Genomic DNA, 20,024 nt, shown 5'->3' on the forward strand with positions numbered 1-20,024 from the left:
TACCGCAAAGCCAACAATGGTATTTGCCCAGAAGTTCTGTAAAGCATTCAACTTAGGATATTGAACGATCATTACATTGCTTAAAGAGGAAGACTCATGCTCTAAAACGAATTACCAACGAACGAGTTCTGACCCTGGCGTCTGTGAAACCATTCCAAACGCCCTTGTATCATGGGAGTAAGGTTTTCAACACGGATGTTTTTGGAATACGAAGTAATAGGAGATGATATTGTTGAGTGTAGGCTTAGTGATACTCTGGATATTTGCATGAAAGAAACGAAAGAAGCATCTTCTCGTTCATTTTCAATTCAAAGTAAAAATTTACGAAATCTTCAGGGGACAGCACCGTCTTTGTGAATTTAAAGACATGGACGTCAAAATACGACTACGCAGGCTACGTGCAACCGAATTTCCACATCCCAGTGATCGCATTGGGTCAGTATAACATCTAGCCGTAGGTCAAACAAGGCGGTTAAATAAGACTTAAGAAGAAACATCTGACCATAACGATAGCAAACTCAACATAATTTAAATAAACAGGCGGATTGGAAGAAGAGCTCAGAAGGCGAAACTGGCGAATGAACATCAAATTAACATAATAATTCATGATAAGTCCTATGACCAATGACATCTCTGTAGGTTCAACAAAGTGCATTTGAAATACGACTCTGCAAGGCACAAAAGACAGGGATACTTCTTCAGTAAAAAAAACACCAAGTTAATGCAGCATAGATTGGTAGGTTACGACGAAACTTTTGACGAACCGAAGCAACTTCCACCGTCTATTAAACCATTTCGACCACTCTTACACTTCAGCAGTGAAGCCTACGACGTTGGTGCGTAAAAGGAGACATTTGTTGATTGCTTTTTATCGCCTTGAAAGGAACGAAATTGCTGAATTTTCGCAAGCTTGAATTTTCATTATGAACTGGTTCTTGAATGTTGATAATGTGAGTACGTAAGCATTATGCCGTGAATGCACATCGCTACTGGTGGGATTGCTGGAGTTACAAAGTGGTCGCCAATCTCATATATTCATGCCACTTTGACTGGTCTTGACCTTATCGTGATTACCAGCATATATGGAATTTGTCTCCACTTAAGGGGGAGAACTCAACGAGTACAAATTGGGAAGCATTCTAGGATGTCTTCAGAGGTAACTTCTGAAAAAACCGCCAAAACGTTCAAATGGAAATGCTGTGCAAGAGTTGTGGATATTTTCAGCACGATTATTTCCTTTACACCAACGCCGTGAGGTGCATATAAACTTTTAGCCTGAAGCTTCTAGACCGAATGATCAATCCAATTGTCGAACCACTGTGGAATTAATATATTTCCTCATGCGCCATATTTTTTGAACAAACTATGAGTATCGTTGACGCCTATGTTCAGTACAATGGCCAAGTTCTTCCACTTATGAATGAACGCGAAACTTAAACCCTGATCGAATCGATGAGGGCGCAAAATTACCGGTCGGTCAAAGCCGTGACAATGAGGAATCAATCAACTCAAAAGTATGTCTTAACCACGGAGAACAAGGGATCAAGAGCTGAAAACTTACAGAAAGCCCTAAAGCCACCGTTGAATCTTTACTCACGTTGATTAGTAATAAAAGCCCTAAGTTCAGTCAAATACGAGGTAGGTGGATGCCTTAGAAGTTGATAAGACACTGCTTAAGGCAAGTTGGATTTCTTTGAAAAAAGTATGGGAAATTCTCGAAAATACCCCACATTAATGAGCCATCTTCTGTAATGCGAATATTCAGGAATGCGTTTTCCATAACTAGCTGCTACTAAGTCATTACCAACACCTCTTAACCACAGTAGCCAGGCTTTTGATATCATTACAATAAGTACTTTTAGCAGAGGTGAGTTAACTCACCAGCAGCGGAAGGAGCGAGAAAGTAGACGAGAGCAGCGCAGAGACCCGCCATACTCACGGCAAGGAGGATGTAGATCATCCAGCCTAGGATGAAGGCTCCCACGTGCTCCAGGTCACCGTCGTGACCCGTCAGCAGGCGCTCCCATGAGTACCACTGCAAGATCAACAGAAAGATTGCTACTCTAAATATATTCGCATCATTGCACGGATTTTTTCTTCAATCAACACCGCGAATCGGCCACCACGCTGACAATGCGAGGCCATACTCACGGCACCCATGCTGCCAGTTTTCTAGCTTTTCTAGAATACTTTCAGGGAGAAATTTAGGCGGATTCCAAAAGAACTTTTTCATCAAAACCGATCATGTGAGTCCCCAATCTATAAACCCTTCTCTATGACCATTTTACTAGTTCTTACGTTGTTTGCTGTTATGTGAATCGCGTCCCAAGCCCAGGAATCCCTTATTAATTCAAAAAGACATAGAAATTAAGATCGATCGTAGATGGTAACGGAGGCATAGAAAGTGTTATATTATGTCTACTCAGACGGCTAAATTCCGTTGCCTACGGGGAAGAGCTAAAGGAATGTGCATACACAATGTGCTTGTCGTAGCGTACTGGACGAAACACGTTCTTCAACGAGCGACAAAGGAGGTCAAATAAATATTCGTCCATGTGCTAATCCTCGCACAGCTTGCACACAGGCAACGCACTAAAAGCGGATTTCAACTAAAACAGGACGTCAGACACTGAATTAACCATCAATAATCAGTTGTTGATGCCTGTTTATCAGTAAATCAGGGCAATTTCGGCAGTTTCACGCACGGGCATTCGGAATGTAAAGAAAACGTGACTCTAAATTCTACTGCCAAGTGGACTTGTGCCATTAATGGCGACCCACAGTACTGAGCCTTGCTGCCTTCAATACAATCCGCTATGGGATTATTGCAACTTGTATGGACTTGTAAAACGCATGCAATCGTTTACACGGATATATCTTAGAGCACATGCTATAGACACGGTACCCTTCATTGTGGTCTATACTGCTTCTATTGTATTTTTAACTCTCAGTTCAAAAAAACTGTTCGTTGAACACGATAGACGTAATTTCAGCTTTTTTTGTTGCTTCACAAACCCAATTTAACTCAGTTCTAAATTTAAGCTGCTCAGATTCTCGTACAACCTTTTGCATAGCACTTTGAGAAGGTGTGATATCCGGTAACAGGAGGTACTACTCAGAAATGCTCCACGAAAAAATGACTTGGGTGATAAATAACCACTTCTGGAAGAGTGGTGAATGAGGATTAAGCCATTCGGTCAAACTCACATCACCTGAGAAGGACTTATGGTGGAAGCTAAGCAACATTATTCGACGACGAGCACCACGGGCTATCTGCTTCTTCTACACCTCAACATTCATTAAGCAAATGAACATGCCACTGGTTACCTTAAACGACGCGATATCTATCCTACACTTCTGGATTACCCGCCACCTCATTTCCACAAAACGATGATTAGTGTTTGAGAATGTGGTGCACTAAGCATTGTCCACTCATTAAAGGCCAAAGAATGGTTATGGCTGAGACCGGGTTACTCGATACTACACAACTCAAGAGTGCGCAAATAAAGACCTCTTCTTGGGAAACAATCAATCAGATGGAAGAAGATTCTACTTATGTAAGACAGCGCAAAACCCCTTATCCCATACCAAAAGAAAACTATCCGTGAGAGAATGTCTCACATTTGCCTTCCTATGACCCTTATATTTGAGTATATTTGATCATTACCGCCATTTCTTAGCATTGAGCAGCCACATGATTACATGTGGGCTAGAAGGTTAGGGAATGAAAAAGGGATCGAAGCAGGGGTGAATAAGGTCGGGTTCATTTTTTTGCGTAGAGAGAAAGCGTTTTAAATAGTTGAATAGGGGAATTTAGGACTCGTTAGGAAAGACTGGGAGATTGCAACGTTAATTATTTAAACGCATAAGGCGTTTAGTAAAATTTCTGCAGCTAATCCTTACTGTGAAAATCGCACTGAGCTCAATGGTTGCGTTGTGTTTAATTGCTCTACTAAGCTTTCCTCCTCATCGTTACCGCAGCGCATGCGACAGCTTTTGGGGTTAGGCCTATTCCTCCTTTATGCATGAAAGCCAAATTCCTTATTCTAGGTCGAAATAAGCAAAGGCAATAATTCTTGAGTGCTTATTGGAAAGCAGTAAACACGAAATAAATCACTCGAATCTCAATCGCAGGACGGCTAACCTTGTAAAAAACTTCGATATAAATTGACGGCAAGACAGTCCTGAGCGAGAGAGGAATGGAAACTCCAAAACAAAATTGAGGATAGAAGCATTACGGCGAAACTTCTGTACAGAATAACAGATGAGAGATGGGGTAAGACCAGATAATGCAACAATAAACACTCAGTGAGAGATTAACAATTAGAGTAAAAAGGTTGGAATCAAGAGCTTCATCTGGGTAGTAGCTGCTCAGTGTCCATCACTTCCAGATGTTACCTCATGCTATGAATAAAAAAGCAGCAAGACTCAAACACCAGGGAATTACAGCGAGCATGACCACTTCCATGGGAACTGATTCCTCAGTCAAGAGGACAAATGGTGGGCCAGTTGAGCGAAATGGTGTTTACCATTAACTCCACAAAATCAAACAAATGGAACTTCGAAGGAGCTAAAAGAGATGCGATTTAACTCATTTTCAAAAGACAGCATTTTTGACGCAATGCTGTATTAAATTAGCAACTAATGGATATATTTACGAGCAGAGTGAGCTGTCCAAAAAAGCTACTGCGACACACACGCAAACTCTAAAAAGACAAAAGAGTAAGGATGGATCCCACAATAGAGCACTGCCCGTGTCATTTGCATCAGGGACATAAATACCCCATAACAAAAAAGTCTAGCGTACAACGCTAACCGCGACAACTATGTGGAATGTCAAGCTAGCCAGATCGGGAAGGAAAGAGTACTCACAGTTATAGCAGAATGTTGTTGTTTTTCCGTCTCCCACTATTTGCCCTCCACTGAAAACATAATGCTCTGGCCCCCACAGCTCCTATACGCAATTAATAAAGCGAACACTGCATAGGCACACCATAAAGCGTAGTTAACTCAGTCGTTACAATGACAGCAGTGCGAAAGGGGTTCGCTCGACACTATACTCCTTGTGAAGGATTTGGCCCCTTTTGCTAATACTTTCAAAATACCTAGCGTCAAAAGGGACCAACTAGTTGGTGCACAAGAAACGTCATAGAAGACAGGCACCTCCAGAGAGTGGCTTTCTTTGCAGGAATTCAAAATAAAGTCCGAAAAGTGGAGTTGACGTCTAATTTCATGTTAAATCACCACGAGGACTGTAAGGCGGAGGAACCTAGAGTGAACAAGTCGACGCTTTTTCATGACAAACCGTGCACAGTATACATCCGAAGGCGGCACGAGTTAGAAAAATTTGACAACCAAGTAATTACCCACGTTGTAACAGCTATAACATAACCCGGATAGAGGGGTATGCAGTAAATATTTGGCAGGGATAAAAGCTAAACAAAATAGCGGGAAACGAATTCGACCTTGAGATAAGCGATTTGTCAAATGACATCTTGCCGCTAAAAAACATTAAATTTAACCAATACTTTTTCAATTAAACGCTTCAACAGAGCCCCTCATAAATAATAGTAATAATATAGATGAAGCCTACCAAGATTTTCCGGACATTTCACTATAGCTAGCACACTGGGTTGGAAAACTGTTGTAGGATATCCGTTCCTGTCTCGCGATAGACTTCGATTAACTTGAGCATCGTTTTGAAAGCCGACTCAAAAGTGCAACAGCAGACAGGATTGAGGACCATACCGAAAACATGACAGAGGCTATTTGCCCAAATTACAGACCCTGCTATACAAGCCCACTCAGTCGCCAGGATCCGACCACGTTGGCGACAGGGAGGTCTGATTCTTATTACTTGTACTGTTAGTGCGTTAATATAAATGCTACATAGTAAGATGGGTAGACACTGGATAGGATTAATCTAGAGAGCAATCATCAAAGTACCAATGAAATGTATTGTAACCAGCCAGAAAAGGGTGTGATGTAGAAAATCAAAGTGATTCACTGACTGTAGAATAATCATCGCACTACCTACATAGTTAGGTTTGCGGGAACGCAAACTAAATAAGTCCGATTTTGTGGTATAATTCTAGCATCAGGAAATTTCAGCCTACAAGAAACGAGGTAGGGAAAAGGAGAACAAACCTGTTCACAGGAATAGAATCCAAAGGCAGCTTGAGCACCACTCCCTGCGATGCGTGGGTAAATAAGCTCCTTCGTAGTTGCATTTGACGTCATCGTCAAACTAACAGAGGTGATTTCAGTGGCAGTGGAGTTTGCAGTGGTGGCCGCGGTGGTAGAATGACTAACGGCAGAGGGGGAGGAGAGTCCATAGAGGGGAGAGAAGACAGTCATGTTGTAGGACCAGCAACACTGTTCTTGGTTCAACCACAACTGATCGCGGCATACGCCCTCCCTTAGACTGGAAAGCCAGCTCACTCCAATGTCGACCATCACCGCAAACAAGCCAACCAAGGCACCGATCAGGCCCACGCAAATCCAGCCGGAGCTCGAATCCCAGACGAGCAGCAGGCGACCCAACAGGGAGTACTGCAATGTATCCATGGATAGCATTCAACTCACTTCTCATCCCACCCATCCACTCGTGGTCACCATTAAACTGAATAAACTCAAGGCTCGTTGTCTGCCGATCACTTCGAAATCTTGGGCTTTGGAAGTGAACAAGTCAAAAACTGTGTATGGCATACAAGTCATGGCTTTCCTCTTACAAAACGTTCATGATATCCGTTCAACTGGTTTACCCTGACGGTTGCTTCGAGAGCCTAGAGGTAGTAGAAAATGCAAGTCTTTCCCTCTCAGAGAGAACAAAGAAGGTTCCTATGTGCGAAACATGACACCATAAACATATTGACACTTAAATTGGGCAATGCGGGATGAGCGAAGGAAGGAACATGAATGTGTTTTTCCAATTAATATTGGCATTCCTCGGCGCTGCGGTTGAAGCCAACTGGATGTCACACAACCACAACCATTTTCTAACTACTTTAATCATGGTCAACTTTACGGAAACTAATTCGTACTACCGGCACATCAACACACAAGGCATCTCTTAAAATGCCGTTAAACTTGGGTACAAGTGAAGATATAAGAAAGAATAGAGATTAATCACATGACACATTGATGTGTGACTAATCCCTGCCCAGCCCAGACACAGACGCCCCTAAAAAATAAAAAAGCGAGGCATATTTGAGAACCACTAGATGACTGTACACGAAAGCAAAAATTAGTCAGGAATGTCTAGGAGCCTCACTTGTTTTTGACAATAAAAACCTCGGATTTAACATTTATTGTACATCTAAAGTACAAAAAAGGAGGCCTTTTTTTAATGATTCCATACAAAGAATTTTAAGAACGATGAACCCCTCGCTGTTTATCCCAAAAAGACATTTTAAACGATACAGATCATATTTTTTAATGATTAATTAAACGAAGCGGAAAATTTTAATTAATAACTGAAAGATAGAAGCATAAATGTCGAATATTGAAAGCGGACCAATAATGTGGATATGAAAAAGTTTCCGAAGTTTGACCACCACCTATCGGATATGGGAAAGGTTTTATGTTTTGTTTGTATCCTGACAAATTTTAATGTTCATCAAACATGGTGGTAAACTATTCTAAGTGCACAAAAATGCATTTACTGCAGATTTTCACCCACACTAAGACCAGCGATTTGTCAATTATGACCATTATGAGGTAGGACAGAAATGAATGTCTCTGGTGGACGAGGAGACAAATTTTGTTTTGAAAGGGCCAATAAAAAGATCGGCGTAAGCAGAGAAGTGAACTATTGTGACGATCCTAAATAATGCACCTACCAGGTGAGAAATGAAAAACCTTAATTACGTAAGTGATAGGATTGAGAGTGTACTCAACTCCGTCATTTCCTGTTGACTGATTTTGCTTTTTTGAGGCAGTTAGGAAGTGCTTTTGCATTATTTTAAATACATCCCATAGTTTGTGACTATCGCTAAAAAAGTCTTTTAGAGCAGTTTATATGAAGCTATTAAAAAGTCGGTCGAAAATTGGCATAATTTCAGAATATGAGGCTACTTTGTAAAACCACAACGTGACAGGACAGATGACGACCAATGGACACCGTAAATGGAATTTTCACTTGCAATAATCTTTGTTTTGAAATAAACTAAGAGCCGCCTTGAAGGGCTGAGGCCGTGGTGGATACAATGCTCTCTCGGGTCAGAATCAAGCGTGTATCCATCTTAAACACTACACATGGATTGGCAGCGACGGCGTTAGATGTGGCCACTATTCTGATACAATTCGATGTAGTAAGGAAGCTGGATAGGGAAGGCGGATTTTGCTACATAAATCAAGCAATTAGACGATAGAAATCGTCGAAATATTTCGTATTTTTCTGTAACCAACCTTCGCCTCAACAGTGAATATATATTCGTAAATTTAAGAAACGATTAACAGTCGACGGATCCCTTGAAGCTCCTGAGATCACCTACAATTTTGCTGAACCATTGGCAATGCTAGTGTTGTGAGTTTTCCACTCCTTTTTGTTACGAAACAAACAAATTTCATCGCTTTCAAAAAATTAGCTCCAACGTGAAAAACCACAACACATCAACAAACAATGTGTTAAAATTGTGACAGCATGACTACTTAATGCGCACGAAGGAAGACGTATCCTTATGATGGTTTTTATAATGACAAAAAAGCAAATTAATTGTAGTGAAACTTTGATCCGAGAGCAGGACAGTGGGTAGTGGCGAAGTAAAACACTAGCAACATAAATTTGAGACATGGTTCAAGTTCTGTGTAATCAAAAGAAATTAAAGAAAACCTTACAATAGAAGAAGTTGAGCACTCACAGGAACAAGTAGGTAATAACTACTTCTTGTGGTAATCTTCAAAGACGTGATGAGCAGGGAAATCATGTTTCATATGACATAAAAAGTGGTGGGCTTTTATGTGAATGCAAGCTACGCCATCGAAATAATGTTGTAATTCGTGTTTAAATAAAAGCATACCTAAAGTACTAAAACGAAGCTTTTAATTCGAAAGGGTTTTGTTTATAACCGATGGTATGACAGAAGGGTTTAGATCAGAGTAAGCTATGTAGTTACGGCGTAGGCGTAGCGCACTGAATGGTCCAATGCTAAACCATGCGTGCTAAGTCAAGGCGCAGGAGGTAGGTCTCATCACGCGTGCTAAACAAACCAACAATGAAGTAACTTTTTGCTATCAAACCGATGCACCATCATGTATAACGAAAAATGCGTCTTCGAATATGAGTTATGAAGTGAGAATAACAGCGCAGTCGCCTTGTAGCAAGTGTCATCCAGTACGCATACGCCGCACATTTAGTATGGCATCTAGGTTTGACGCTCGAAAAAATGATACATAACAGAGCAGGCTTTTGAAATGATACGAACGAAGATTAACAAACCTTAGCACGTTGCCCCATGCGAGACCGCCTATCACTGTCCGCATTAAGATCCTTCACCCAATCCACAGTATCGTACTCATCGTAGGTCTTCCTTGGTCTTCCGCACTCGTCATTCGCCACCGAGGAGGTAGAGGCCTGTGGCCGTTCACCGAATCTCGACTCCTCGGGGTCTAGGGTCAAGAAATAAAAGTAGGTGGAAAGGACTCAGTAAACGCAAGCAACTTAAGCGCGCGAGTTCACAAGTAGGTCAATTGACAGATAAAAAGCGCACACACAGATGGACAGTCGAGGGCGATAGTAACATGTATGTGTTGAAGACGATGTGCATGGGAGAATTAAAGCAAAGCGAAATAAGAGAAGGGAAGGCACGACTATGAGTAGAAGGGGGACGATGGAAGGCACCTACCAAAAGTGCTCAAGCGCACGTAATCGCAAGGGTTGGTTGGGGAATATATTCCTAGTAGATTCTCTGTTGATTCGTCTTGTGGAAAAGAGGGGCTCCAGTTAGTTAGTTAGCCAAAACAGTTACGTAAGCGAGCCAAAGTTTGCTGAGCAGGCTAGAGGGTGAGATATTGCTTGAGTTAGTCAGGGGATACCTGAAGTACTAGCATCCGCATGAGCAAGAGCTTCCAGTGGGATTTTAACGGATGCTTTACTCGAAGTAGGATCCATCGCCAACGGCTCCCCATCTAATGCTATCTGAGTACCTTTCGTGTTTGAAATAGAATGCACGCCATAACACTTTCGCCCCAATCATCAATAATGGAAAGGAGATGATTCGGTAAATGCCAGGCTTAAGGACATTACGACTTTCTCCAAAAGCACAACATTCAAGTCGAATCGATAACCAACAACTACATATTCGTTAAACAATAAAGCTTTATTTCTGGGGTAAATACTATCTCGTTCTGTCAAAGGAAAGTCCTAGATCTTCAGGCCGGCATCGATGCGGGATGTCAAACAAAGTTGAATGACGTTCTTTAACAAATTCAAAACAAAATGAAACATGGTAAACACGAACTATGTGGGTAAGGCGACATCAAAAGCCAGCGCTGCTTTAAATTTGAAACAAGAAAATAGAACACCAAAGACTTTTCAATAGTAAGTGCCCCAGTCATACTTTATATTTCTACAAAATTATAAAGCGAGCATGCATTTAGAGATAGGACAAATAAATACAACATAATCTAAAAAAGGGATAAATATTCACCTGAAAAGGTATTCCTCACGCTAGAAAGTGACATGTACTGTCGAGGGAAGCTGACATCAAGCATTTCCTCATCGGATGCCATTTTATGGCGCTTGAAGAACCTGAATTTGCGCGCAATTTTAACAGATACGCCTCAGCTAAAATGTTCCAAAAGGTTACATTCGAATAATTGAAGAAAAGGGCCCCAGAAAAAACTTATTTGGGGCAAACCCTATTACTCGGATATTCAGCAACATTACGTTAGGCACAACGCCAGTAGGTTAGACCAGTAGTCAAAATAGGAAAAGGTAGCTGTGAACGCACATATCCACAAATTACAGTGGAATCAGATTTCCGGAAAAAACGGTAAGGATGAAGAAAAATGTGATGCTTGTTATGATTAAAAAGGATACCTTAAATGAAAACGAAAGTAATGGCAGAAGATAAAATCATACTACCAGAGCTCAGTAAACTGAAAAACAAACCAAATATACAGCAAATGTACTTGACAAACATCCACGATATCTTACAAAAATCTTATGACACAAAAAATCCTTAGACAAGTGAGAAAAACACCACATGAACGCAGAAACCATTTCAAAAAGCTACCCAAAAAAAAACAGGGGAGTGTCAAATCTATGGCTAATCCAATACACGCCGACGGGGTTTAGCAACTCGGGCACTACAACAGCAAATCGACGTATGAACAAAGGGGAAGCTATAACCTATAGAAAATCGTAATAATGCGCATCAAAAATCACATGCATAGGCTGTGGCAAAGTTGAAAGAAATGAAGAGCACAAATGCAAACGATATATTACAACCACTAATGGTGACTTTAACGCCCAGAAAGCCTTGAGCTTGTTAAACAAGTGATGCAAACGAAAAATTTGGCAGGTTTAGCTGGCTACATGGATAGCAAAAACATCAAGAATTTAAAAGACCTAAATAAAAGGTTTTAAAAGACAGCTCAGTGCTGTGAAAGAAAAACCAAGTATTTTGATCTGATGCTAAGTAAAGTATGAACAATACCAGATGTAGCTTAATCACACGTCTTAAATTCATTTTAGGTAGAAAATCAAGCGTATGTAAAAAATTTACTTAAAAATGCGGTAACGGAAACGAACCAGCAACCATTATTGCAAGATGCCTGGTTTGTTAAACATGGATTTTAATAAATGCCTGTTAACGTCACTTTGTAGCGTCCAAAATGTGTAATTCTTCCATTAAACCAAAAAACACTTTAGCAGTTTTAAAAACAATGTATGGGATATCGACCTTGTTGTGGCCTTATTGTCACCTCAGCTTTGACGACACAAGCTGGGTTTTGCTTTCAAATCGGTAACTAAATCAGGCACCACTTGCAAATTTAGTGATTTGATGCAGTTTGCAGAGCCAAACTGCACAGTGAGGAGGTAGAACGGACGCTACAAGTAAACACACGGACCTAGAGTCTATGGCTTTGCCCCTTGACCACACCTTGGCTGCGTGGTTAAATGCAAATTTAAATTAAAATGTAAGAGGGCTAAAGTATTGTAATACGATAGTGGTTTATCCCTCGGTTCTGGTGAGGCGCCACTTTTGTACTTTGAATTAACCCCCTTCTACCTCGCTGGGTGGGCTGGCCTTTTGGGCCATGCCAATAGCCCAGACACCTTCTCCGCGCTGAATATATGTATTCTGCCCGAGAATTGTCTTTTTTTGTCTTCAGGGAGTCTCAGAACGCTACAGCATCATTTCGTTTTACAGCATGTTATACGTTTGTGCATCTATTCGAATCTTCAATATTATACTGCGCACAGAGTCGGGATTAAGCAAGTTTAACAGATGTTACCATAGTTATTTCATGATATTTGTTTCAAAATTTGGCAGCTACCTGCATAAGAATGTCTTAGCATTTAGCAAATTACATCTAGATGAAATCCAAGTCAGGATTGTAGGTGAGGGCATAAATGCATTCATGGTATGCATGACACCTACCAAATTCTGCCCAATATTTAGTAACCTAGAGTCGTGGCAGTTTAGTTTGGTCTATCTTTTCTTTGAATTGCTAATGCCCTTGCCTTTTAGGATTGAAAGCTTTTAATTCGCAATTACTTAAATGATATCCAGTTAGAGTGCATGGGATAATTTGTGGTGCCCCAAAACCTCACTGATGTCGAAAGAAGGCACAGTACTCAAAAAAATACATACATTCAGCATAAGGAGGGTACTAGAGGTACAAAGGCAGAAACCAAGAGATCCGTTGTGATAAACAGACGGTTAAACAAACAACCAGATTATTACCAATTACTTACCTTTGACTAATGTTGTTTTAGCTGGTTCCAAGGTTAAATGCGAGGTGCTAAAATTAAAAAAATTCGTTTTGTTTAAACAAGAAAAACACAAAGATGGCCTCCACAACGTTTCGGGTTACCGGATTGCATCGAACACATCCCCTTGCCATCAAGTACAATTGTATTTAAAGATGTTTGCAATTTTAAACAGATAATAAGTGACTTGAATCGCTAAACACGTTGTGCAGTGTAGCGTTCCGAGACTTCCCTGAAGACGAAAGAAGACACACTACAAGAGCAGATCATATATGTTCAGCACAGAGATGTGGAGCGAGGCTCCTCTGTCTCCGCTTCCCAATTCCTAGCGTTCCTAGACAAGCCCGGTTGATTCGCTTTGGACATCTTTATTAAAGGTGACAAGATGGATAGGAAAAATACAATGTTCAAGAAGGAGGGGAGATGCAGTCACTAGGTAAGGGAGAGGACGATCCGGTTACGAGGTTCGAATTTCCTGATTGCCTCCTCCCTGAAAGGCACATTAAAACAACATAAGTATTACAGAGAAGGTATTCGAGCTGCTGGCACGGCACGAAGGCCAGCCCACCCAGCGTAGTACAAAGGTCAAGTCAAAAGTGGCTCTTCGCCAATACCGAGGGATAAACAACCATTGTATTACAGTAGGGTTTGTGTAAAACGTGTTTGCTTGGCCGTACTTTTTAGGTGGAAAGAGATCCTTTTCCACCCCTACTTTACTGAGCAAACACTATCGTTACTGTAGGGCAAAACAAAAGACGGATGTCTGAGAGCTACTGCTTTCTATGCGATGATTTCGTTCTAAGTCTATGAAACTGAGGGTGGAGGCTAAAAAACGTGGAAACCTTTACACATGCAGGCATCAAGCTTTAACACTGGTATTTTAAACAACAAATCAACTAATTTTTTCATACAAAATTACATGGGTTCTGATTTTGGGTCTTTATATTATAGTAAAAATTTTTATTAAGCAGTTATAACACAATAAAAAACACAAATAGGTTCAAATCCGTGCTTTTAAAAACTTGAAGAGAAAACAATACAAATGCAACAAAATTTGGTTTTTTGAAGAAACACATTTAAATTGTTCGACTTGTTTAAATCTACTTCCTACAGAAACTTTTCTGTGTGATCTGACCTGATTCGTCAGGTCGCGCTTCTTGTCCTTTCTTATCTCAAGCACGAAATTGCCTTTTATTTAATAACGATTTGAAGCAAATTCTTGCTGGGCTTGATTTACTTGGTGCTAGTCTTCGAGGCTGCTGCTGGTCGTGTTCTCAGACTTGACCCTTCTGCTTAACCAATCATCCAGCAAATAACTGAAACTTTGAGACGTTTATTACCACTTCCCTCCTAAAGTAGTAAATAGCATACAGGTGTTCTTGGCAATTGGCATTCCTTAGCATCTCATTCCTCCATAGATGTCGACGTCGCAGAAGCACCGGAATTTCGTTTCCGAACCCATCGGTGATAAGAGCGTTTTTGAGTTGCCTGGAGTCGGAGAGGTTCTTGGCCAGAAACTCAAGAGAAAGGGCTACGGTATGGCTTACAACGTGCTAGGTCAATACCTCCTCCTAAACAAGGATGAAGAGCTTTTCATCGACTGGATGAAACTTATCTCTTCCGCAAACCAAAAACAGGCCAAGGACTGCTTCGATGCCCTTGACAGTTGGTGTTCCGCTTTCATGCAGTAGCACCCCGCCCCTTTCCCCTTCGTTGGGTTTTCATGCATATGTACATTTCTATTCACCTATATATGGACTCTCCTACCGTTTCATATCCGTTCATAACGTTTCTTTGGTAATAAGATCAATGTGCATACTATATACACCTTCTTCGAGAAGCCTTCCAGTGAAAAGAAGATGTGAGTGTGTAAGCCACTGGATTTAACCGTTAGATATATTCATCACCACGTAAAAGTGGAAACAAAGTTATGTCGACATGACAAAGCCGTGATTAGCGCCTCTTTCCCTTCTTGCTCTTGTGGGGCTTATTCTGCTGGGGTCGGCGCTGCGCGTTGTTTGCGCTGGGACCGGGCCCGGTACCGGCGCTGCCAGATCCAGCGCTTGGTGGTGTTGAGGCTACGGAAGCGCCCGTGTTGCCCATGTCCCTGAAATTCCAAATAACCAGTTGGATTAAGCTGCAGAGCAGATAGCTAATTTTGAGTCGCTTGGTTTACCAAAATAGACTCTCCTGGGGTCGTGCTCGTTACAATGGTAATGGTTGCGTGTGAGAAGCTTTTACATGCCTAAGTGACTGCAGGAATCGCATCGCGCACGTGTACAGGAATGTTGTTAAAGGACATGTAATTTGAGAGACCGTCTGATTACAAAAGATAAAGCGGTGGCAAAACAAAAATCCTGTGACCGTCAAGATCAGTCCGCTGAGCCATTGCTGCTGCCGAGTTGCCAAAACCTACGTACAGTTACATTTGATGTCATTTGATTACAGTCTAGAAGGGTGGGTAGAACTGGAGAGAAGCATCTTGATATTTTTGACTCAATGTTAAGTTCAAATACAGAGGACTCATTCAAGAATTGAGGGCGTAAGGAAAAGGAAATGGCTTTGAGATTGAGGGCTTTCACAGCGAAACAAGGGGAGAAATATACACCTAGCGGTTTGTGACTGCTGCCTCCGAGATGACACACAAAGCGGGTCACTAAGTTGGTGGGCAAAGTGGATGAGTAGACAGTAAAGGGGAGACTCGCCTTGAGAGGCGACAATTCACAAACGAAGAATGGAAGAAATGCGGTGGCTGGAAGAGGTGTGATGGCCTTTCGGATTAGCCTCTCAGATTATTGGAACTAGAGATGTTGGGAAATGCAGATTATTAACAGAAGAGAGGATAGAGATTTTCAAGAACCGTGAGGAGGCTTTAGGGTGCCTTTGAATCCTGTCTTCACAATCATTCTAAACGCAATACATCAACAGGTGGGTAGGAAGGGGTATATAGTACAACAATGAAAACGTATAGCACGAAGGAAGAGGGAGCTATGCGGTTCCTGTAGATAGGGGAAAGCATTTAAGAGCCACAGTTAACCGAAGAATCAACTCACGGTATCTGTCATCCCCAATATCTGCAAAAGCTTCAAACGATTGTTGATCGCTACCTTCAAAGCCATACATATGAAGTAGATATCTCAATCAATTGAGGTATAAAAAAGATCAAGAGGGATGGGATGGGGGAGGGTGCTTCGTGCATTGACGAGCACAAAAGCATTGTGACTTCCAAATTTTCAAAATCGTTCAAAAGTGCGCACAGATTTGGTTAAGAAATAAAGGTGGTCTTTAGGCTAGAAGTAAATGAGCGGTGTACAAAATAAGCTTAACACCCATCCATGAAGTGAATGAAAAAGGAGGGAAAACATGCATCTTAACTCTCCAAAGAGGCAAGTTTCACACCAAAAAAACCTAGTATCACCACCGTCTTGCACAAGCAGGTCACAAAGTCGATCGATGAATGCATGAAAAAGAGCTGACAAAGACAGCACACGAAATCTCTGCATCATCACTCCACTTATCTATTGAACAAAGGCGGTCTCTCCGCAAAGGGTAGACTAATAAGGCAACAGTACTTACAGCTCGGGAGCTGTGGAGGAAGTAACACCCTGGGGGCCACGCTGGAGGTGCAAGGGTTGGCGCTTGTCACGCCGCTTGCCGCGGTAACCGGTGCGCTCGCGCCTCGGCAGCCACCGCTCAGGATCCGGCGGTACGCCGGGCTCGTAGTTCTTCGGTAGCCGAGGTGGTCGCTTCTTCTTCTTGTGCTTCTTCGGTGTCACTGCCACCGCCCCCTCTGTGTCACCTGCCTTGCCTCCGCTGAAAGAATTCAAAAAAAAGTCCCCCCTTAATTTCGGGGTCGGTCACATTTGAGGGCTTTTGACATGCTTTGAAGCAGCTTTTGAATGCAATAGAAGCTTTCGAATCGCTGCACGGTTGCAAGAATGCTTTTTACTCTAAAAGATACAGAACTACCCGTGAAAACACCCATGTAGTTATGTAGTCTGAGGCAGAATGGTAACTGCATTCCATTTTAAGGTCAGTGGTATACTAATGCTAGAGATGCGTCGTAAAACGGCTTTTGAATAGAAGTCAATTGTAACTGAAGCTGTCGATGCACCAAAAGACCAAAAAATAGACCATCAGATCAGCAATAGTATGGAAGCAACCGCCGCTACCAACTTATCACCGCTGGAAGAGCTTAAATGATAATAAAGTATGCAACGAGGAGAGAAAATAGCATCCCACCCTATGATCGCTATTTTGGTACTCGCGATATATTGCAAGTGCCCTTTGAAGACGATCAAATCTTTATAAACGAGAAATGAAGGAAAGTAGACAGTACAGACTTTAGCAGCTTTTTTAAGCCTATCGAAAAAGGGAAAGGTGCATTCAAAACAACCAAGCAATTGGTTGTACGGTAGAAAGGAGATGCCAAGCCGCATCCTCTTCACGCCTGATGTTTGGATTATTTTGAAGGATTCTAAAACAGCCTGTGAAGACGATCAGTATGGTTCCTTACAAAGGAATTGTGATCCTAGATTCCAAAGCACTACAAAAGTGAAGACGGGCCATTAACCTGGCATAAATACTGTTTTAAGATAGAAAAAAAAACAAAAAAACGAAAAAGGAGATCACCATACTCGACTTATGCTTAGCCGTAACCCATACTTCCAAAGAGGACCAGCACTGGAATACCAAATTAATGCACTAAAATATTTGTCTGGAAATCTTGCATCTGCTTGAGTTAATGCGATAATAGCCTGACAAATCGCCTTAAATACAGGCCCTTTAGAGGGCAATGCAAAATCGGAGCTATTAAAATTCCATGTTGCCAGAATGGAATATTTGAGCGTAAAAAGTTTACTAGGATAAAAGTAGGGGTAAGTGGAATAATAAGTGGAACAAAGATCCCTACAATTGACCATCACGACATTTCATTTTAACTACCTTAAACTAAAAAGAAAAAGAACGTCACATTCGATTTACGATCAGTCGTAATGATATTTTGAGAAGGATTACCAAGACCACTAAATTCGCCAAAGCTATATTAAAAACCCGATTTACCATACTATCATGGATAAAGCACCAGCTTCCGATATCACTAAAACGTTTGGGAGGAAATATTAAAGAATTTTGTGTACTATCGTCACTTCATGTTTGGTTTTCTCTCCCAAATTTATCTCTTAAAACCATTTTGGCCTGAATTTGCGTGATTTTGATGGGCTGCTCCTTGAAAAAAATAGAAACGCCTTAAAAGATCAATGTAGGCAATTCTGTTGGCAGCGAAGTGAAAAAATGATGAATGGAAGTTTATCCTGCCATGTGCGAGACAGTTTATTGAATCCTCCAATTATACATGAATTGGATGAGGGGTTGGACAATGACTACCCGTTGTGTTATTTTAACCAAATTGATAGGTTCCACATTGCATAAGCAATTACCAAAAAACCAAGAATTAATTATGAAAAGGACAACCTTTACAAAGACTACCTCACCGATTCAGATTGGTAACAAGCCAGACATTTGATAATACATACTTTTATACCGAAGAGGAAAGCACCACTACCGCAGTTTAAAATGTTCATTTTTTAGCTTGTAATTATCGTTTTACACACATTGTTCTGAGACTAGTATTTTTTCCGATCGTATGGTACAAAAAGGACAGGGTCAACCAGAATCTAGCAAATTCATCCACGCACGCAACCCTGGTTGGCTCTTTGATGTAAAATTTCAAGTCTAGAAGGTAAACCGAGGCCAAGGTGAATAAATGTCAAACCAATAACCTGCAAGTTGGTGGCAAAAAAGAATGCAGGGACTACTAGACCTCTTCCAACTAGCTATGAAGAAAACAATCTTTTACAAGGATTGCATTATCAGCTGCAGATGTAAGCAAGTGAACACCATGAAAAGCACAAAGCTTTGCGGCTAGAGGATGAATTGGAGATAAAAGGGAGACAATACCCACCTCTTCGGTGTCGGTGCAGTGACTACCCTCCCACTCTTCTTGATACTCTTCATGTTAAAGAGAAATATGGACTCCAGAGAATCCACCTCCTTCTCACTCAACTTCTCCTTGAACTCCAGATGGCGACTTGCCTGACTCGCCTTGGCGTGGTCGAACTTGGAGTAGGCCTGAATCAGCAATGCCAATAGACTTTGTTGCTGCTGCTTCTTGACACCCTCACTGCCAGCGCTCATCTGCTTTAGAGCATCAAGACGCTGTTCTAGCAGGTGCGCGGCATCCTCAGCGAAGCCGTGGAAACGGAAGAAATCGATGCAACGCGAGAGAAGGCGATCGGAGTCAATTTTCTAGATAAATAATGTGAAGTGACGCAATGCTTTGGTCTCTGTGGTGCCTAAATTTCCTTCGCATATCTTAGCTAATGATAGTGTTAAAAACGGCTCAGCATTTACAGATGATTGCTGGGACGAAAAAAAATCGACTACGAGCATACACATCGCAACTTTGGTTCTTGGATGTTCGGTACATCTTACTGGTAGCCACAGAGACAGCTCAGGTACCTCAATGATGGATTATCTCCAATATTAGTTACTTCTTTAACAGTGGTCGCAGGATCCAGTGCCGAATTTAAACGAACGGGCAGACAGGCCACAACCGTGAAAGCTCATAGCAAAGCGTAGGTAGACACATACTTTGGAGTCTGCGTTGTGATCAATGGTAATGGTACCTTGATCCAATGAACACTTCTAATATTTTAATCGTAAGTACTACTAATGATTAAAACCCAAAGACCTGATACACCTCAAATGTAAACTGAATGCCCTAAGAAAGTCCAAACGGAAGCAACAACAGGCTAGGATTGGAAATGAATAGAAATGAAAATTAACCTCGATATTTACTTGAGGAAGGTGTTCCCATGGTACACTAATGGCATTAAGAATACACTCACTGAAGGCGATCTCTCGAGCGCAGTCTCCATTCCGTTTCATTTGCCAGCTAAGAGAGCTGGGAATGACATTTAATGTGACAAGAGATCCATGCAGTTTGTTTGCTACGATTTCTGCCGTACATAAAATCACGCAGTAGTTGACTTGGTGCACCTCCAAATCACAATAAACCACAATT

General features: G+C 41.5%; 3 protein-coding genes across 3 annotated transcripts in view; 1 reads left to right on the forward strand and 2 right to left on the reverse strand. All coding sequences in view use genetic code 11, as the record gives it.

Annotated features, from left to right (window-relative positions):
• Positions 1–10,111, reverse strand: part of EGR_03047 (H(+)/Cl(-) exchange transporter 4) — a gene marked incomplete at both ends in the record, with an annotated part of 25,400 nt that extends 15,289 nt beyond the window's left edge. Inside the window, 5 exons of the mRNA XM_024492296.1 lie at positions 1,882–2,035; positions 5,630–5,923; positions 6,148–6,552; positions 9,440–9,609; positions 10,036–10,111. Of these exons, the coding sequence (XP_024353222.1) occupies positions 1,882–2,035; positions 5,630–5,923; positions 6,148–6,552; positions 9,440–9,609; positions 10,036–10,111 (1,099 nt within the window). The remainder of the gene's footprint in view (positions 1–1,881; positions 2,036–5,629; positions 5,924–6,147; positions 6,553–9,439; positions 9,610–10,035) is intronic.
• Positions 10,112–14,358: 4,247 nt separating this feature from the next.
• Positions 14,359–14,631, forward strand: EGR_03048 (Barrier-to-autointegration factor; the record flags this gene model as incomplete). The annotated part of the gene is made up of 1 exon (XM_024492297.1): positions 14,359–14,631. The coding sequence occupies one exon, from the start codon at positions 14,359–14,361 to the stop codon at positions 14,629–14,631; it is 273 nt and encodes a 90-aa protein (XP_024353223.1).
• A 262-nt stretch (positions 14,632–14,893) lies between these two features.
• Positions 14,894–20,024, reverse strand: part of EGR_03049 (Signal recognition particle protein) — a gene marked incomplete at both ends in the record, with an annotated part of 8,644 nt that continues 3,513 nt past the window's right edge. Inside the window, 3 exons of the mRNA XM_024492298.1 lie at positions 14,894–15,047; positions 16,517–16,753; positions 18,903–19,246. Coding sequence (XP_024353224.1) covers positions 14,894–15,047; positions 16,517–16,753; positions 18,903–19,246 — 735 coding nt within the window. The remainder of the gene's footprint in view (positions 15,048–16,516; positions 16,754–18,902; positions 19,247–20,024) is intronic.

This window comes from Echinococcus granulosus (genome assembly GCF_000524195.1).
Source record: "Echinococcus granulosus chromosome Unknown EG_S00015, whole genome shotgun sequence".
Lineage (NCBI taxonomy): Eukaryota > Metazoa > Platyhelminthes > Cestoda > Cyclophyllidea > Taeniidae > Echinococcus > Echinococcus granulosus.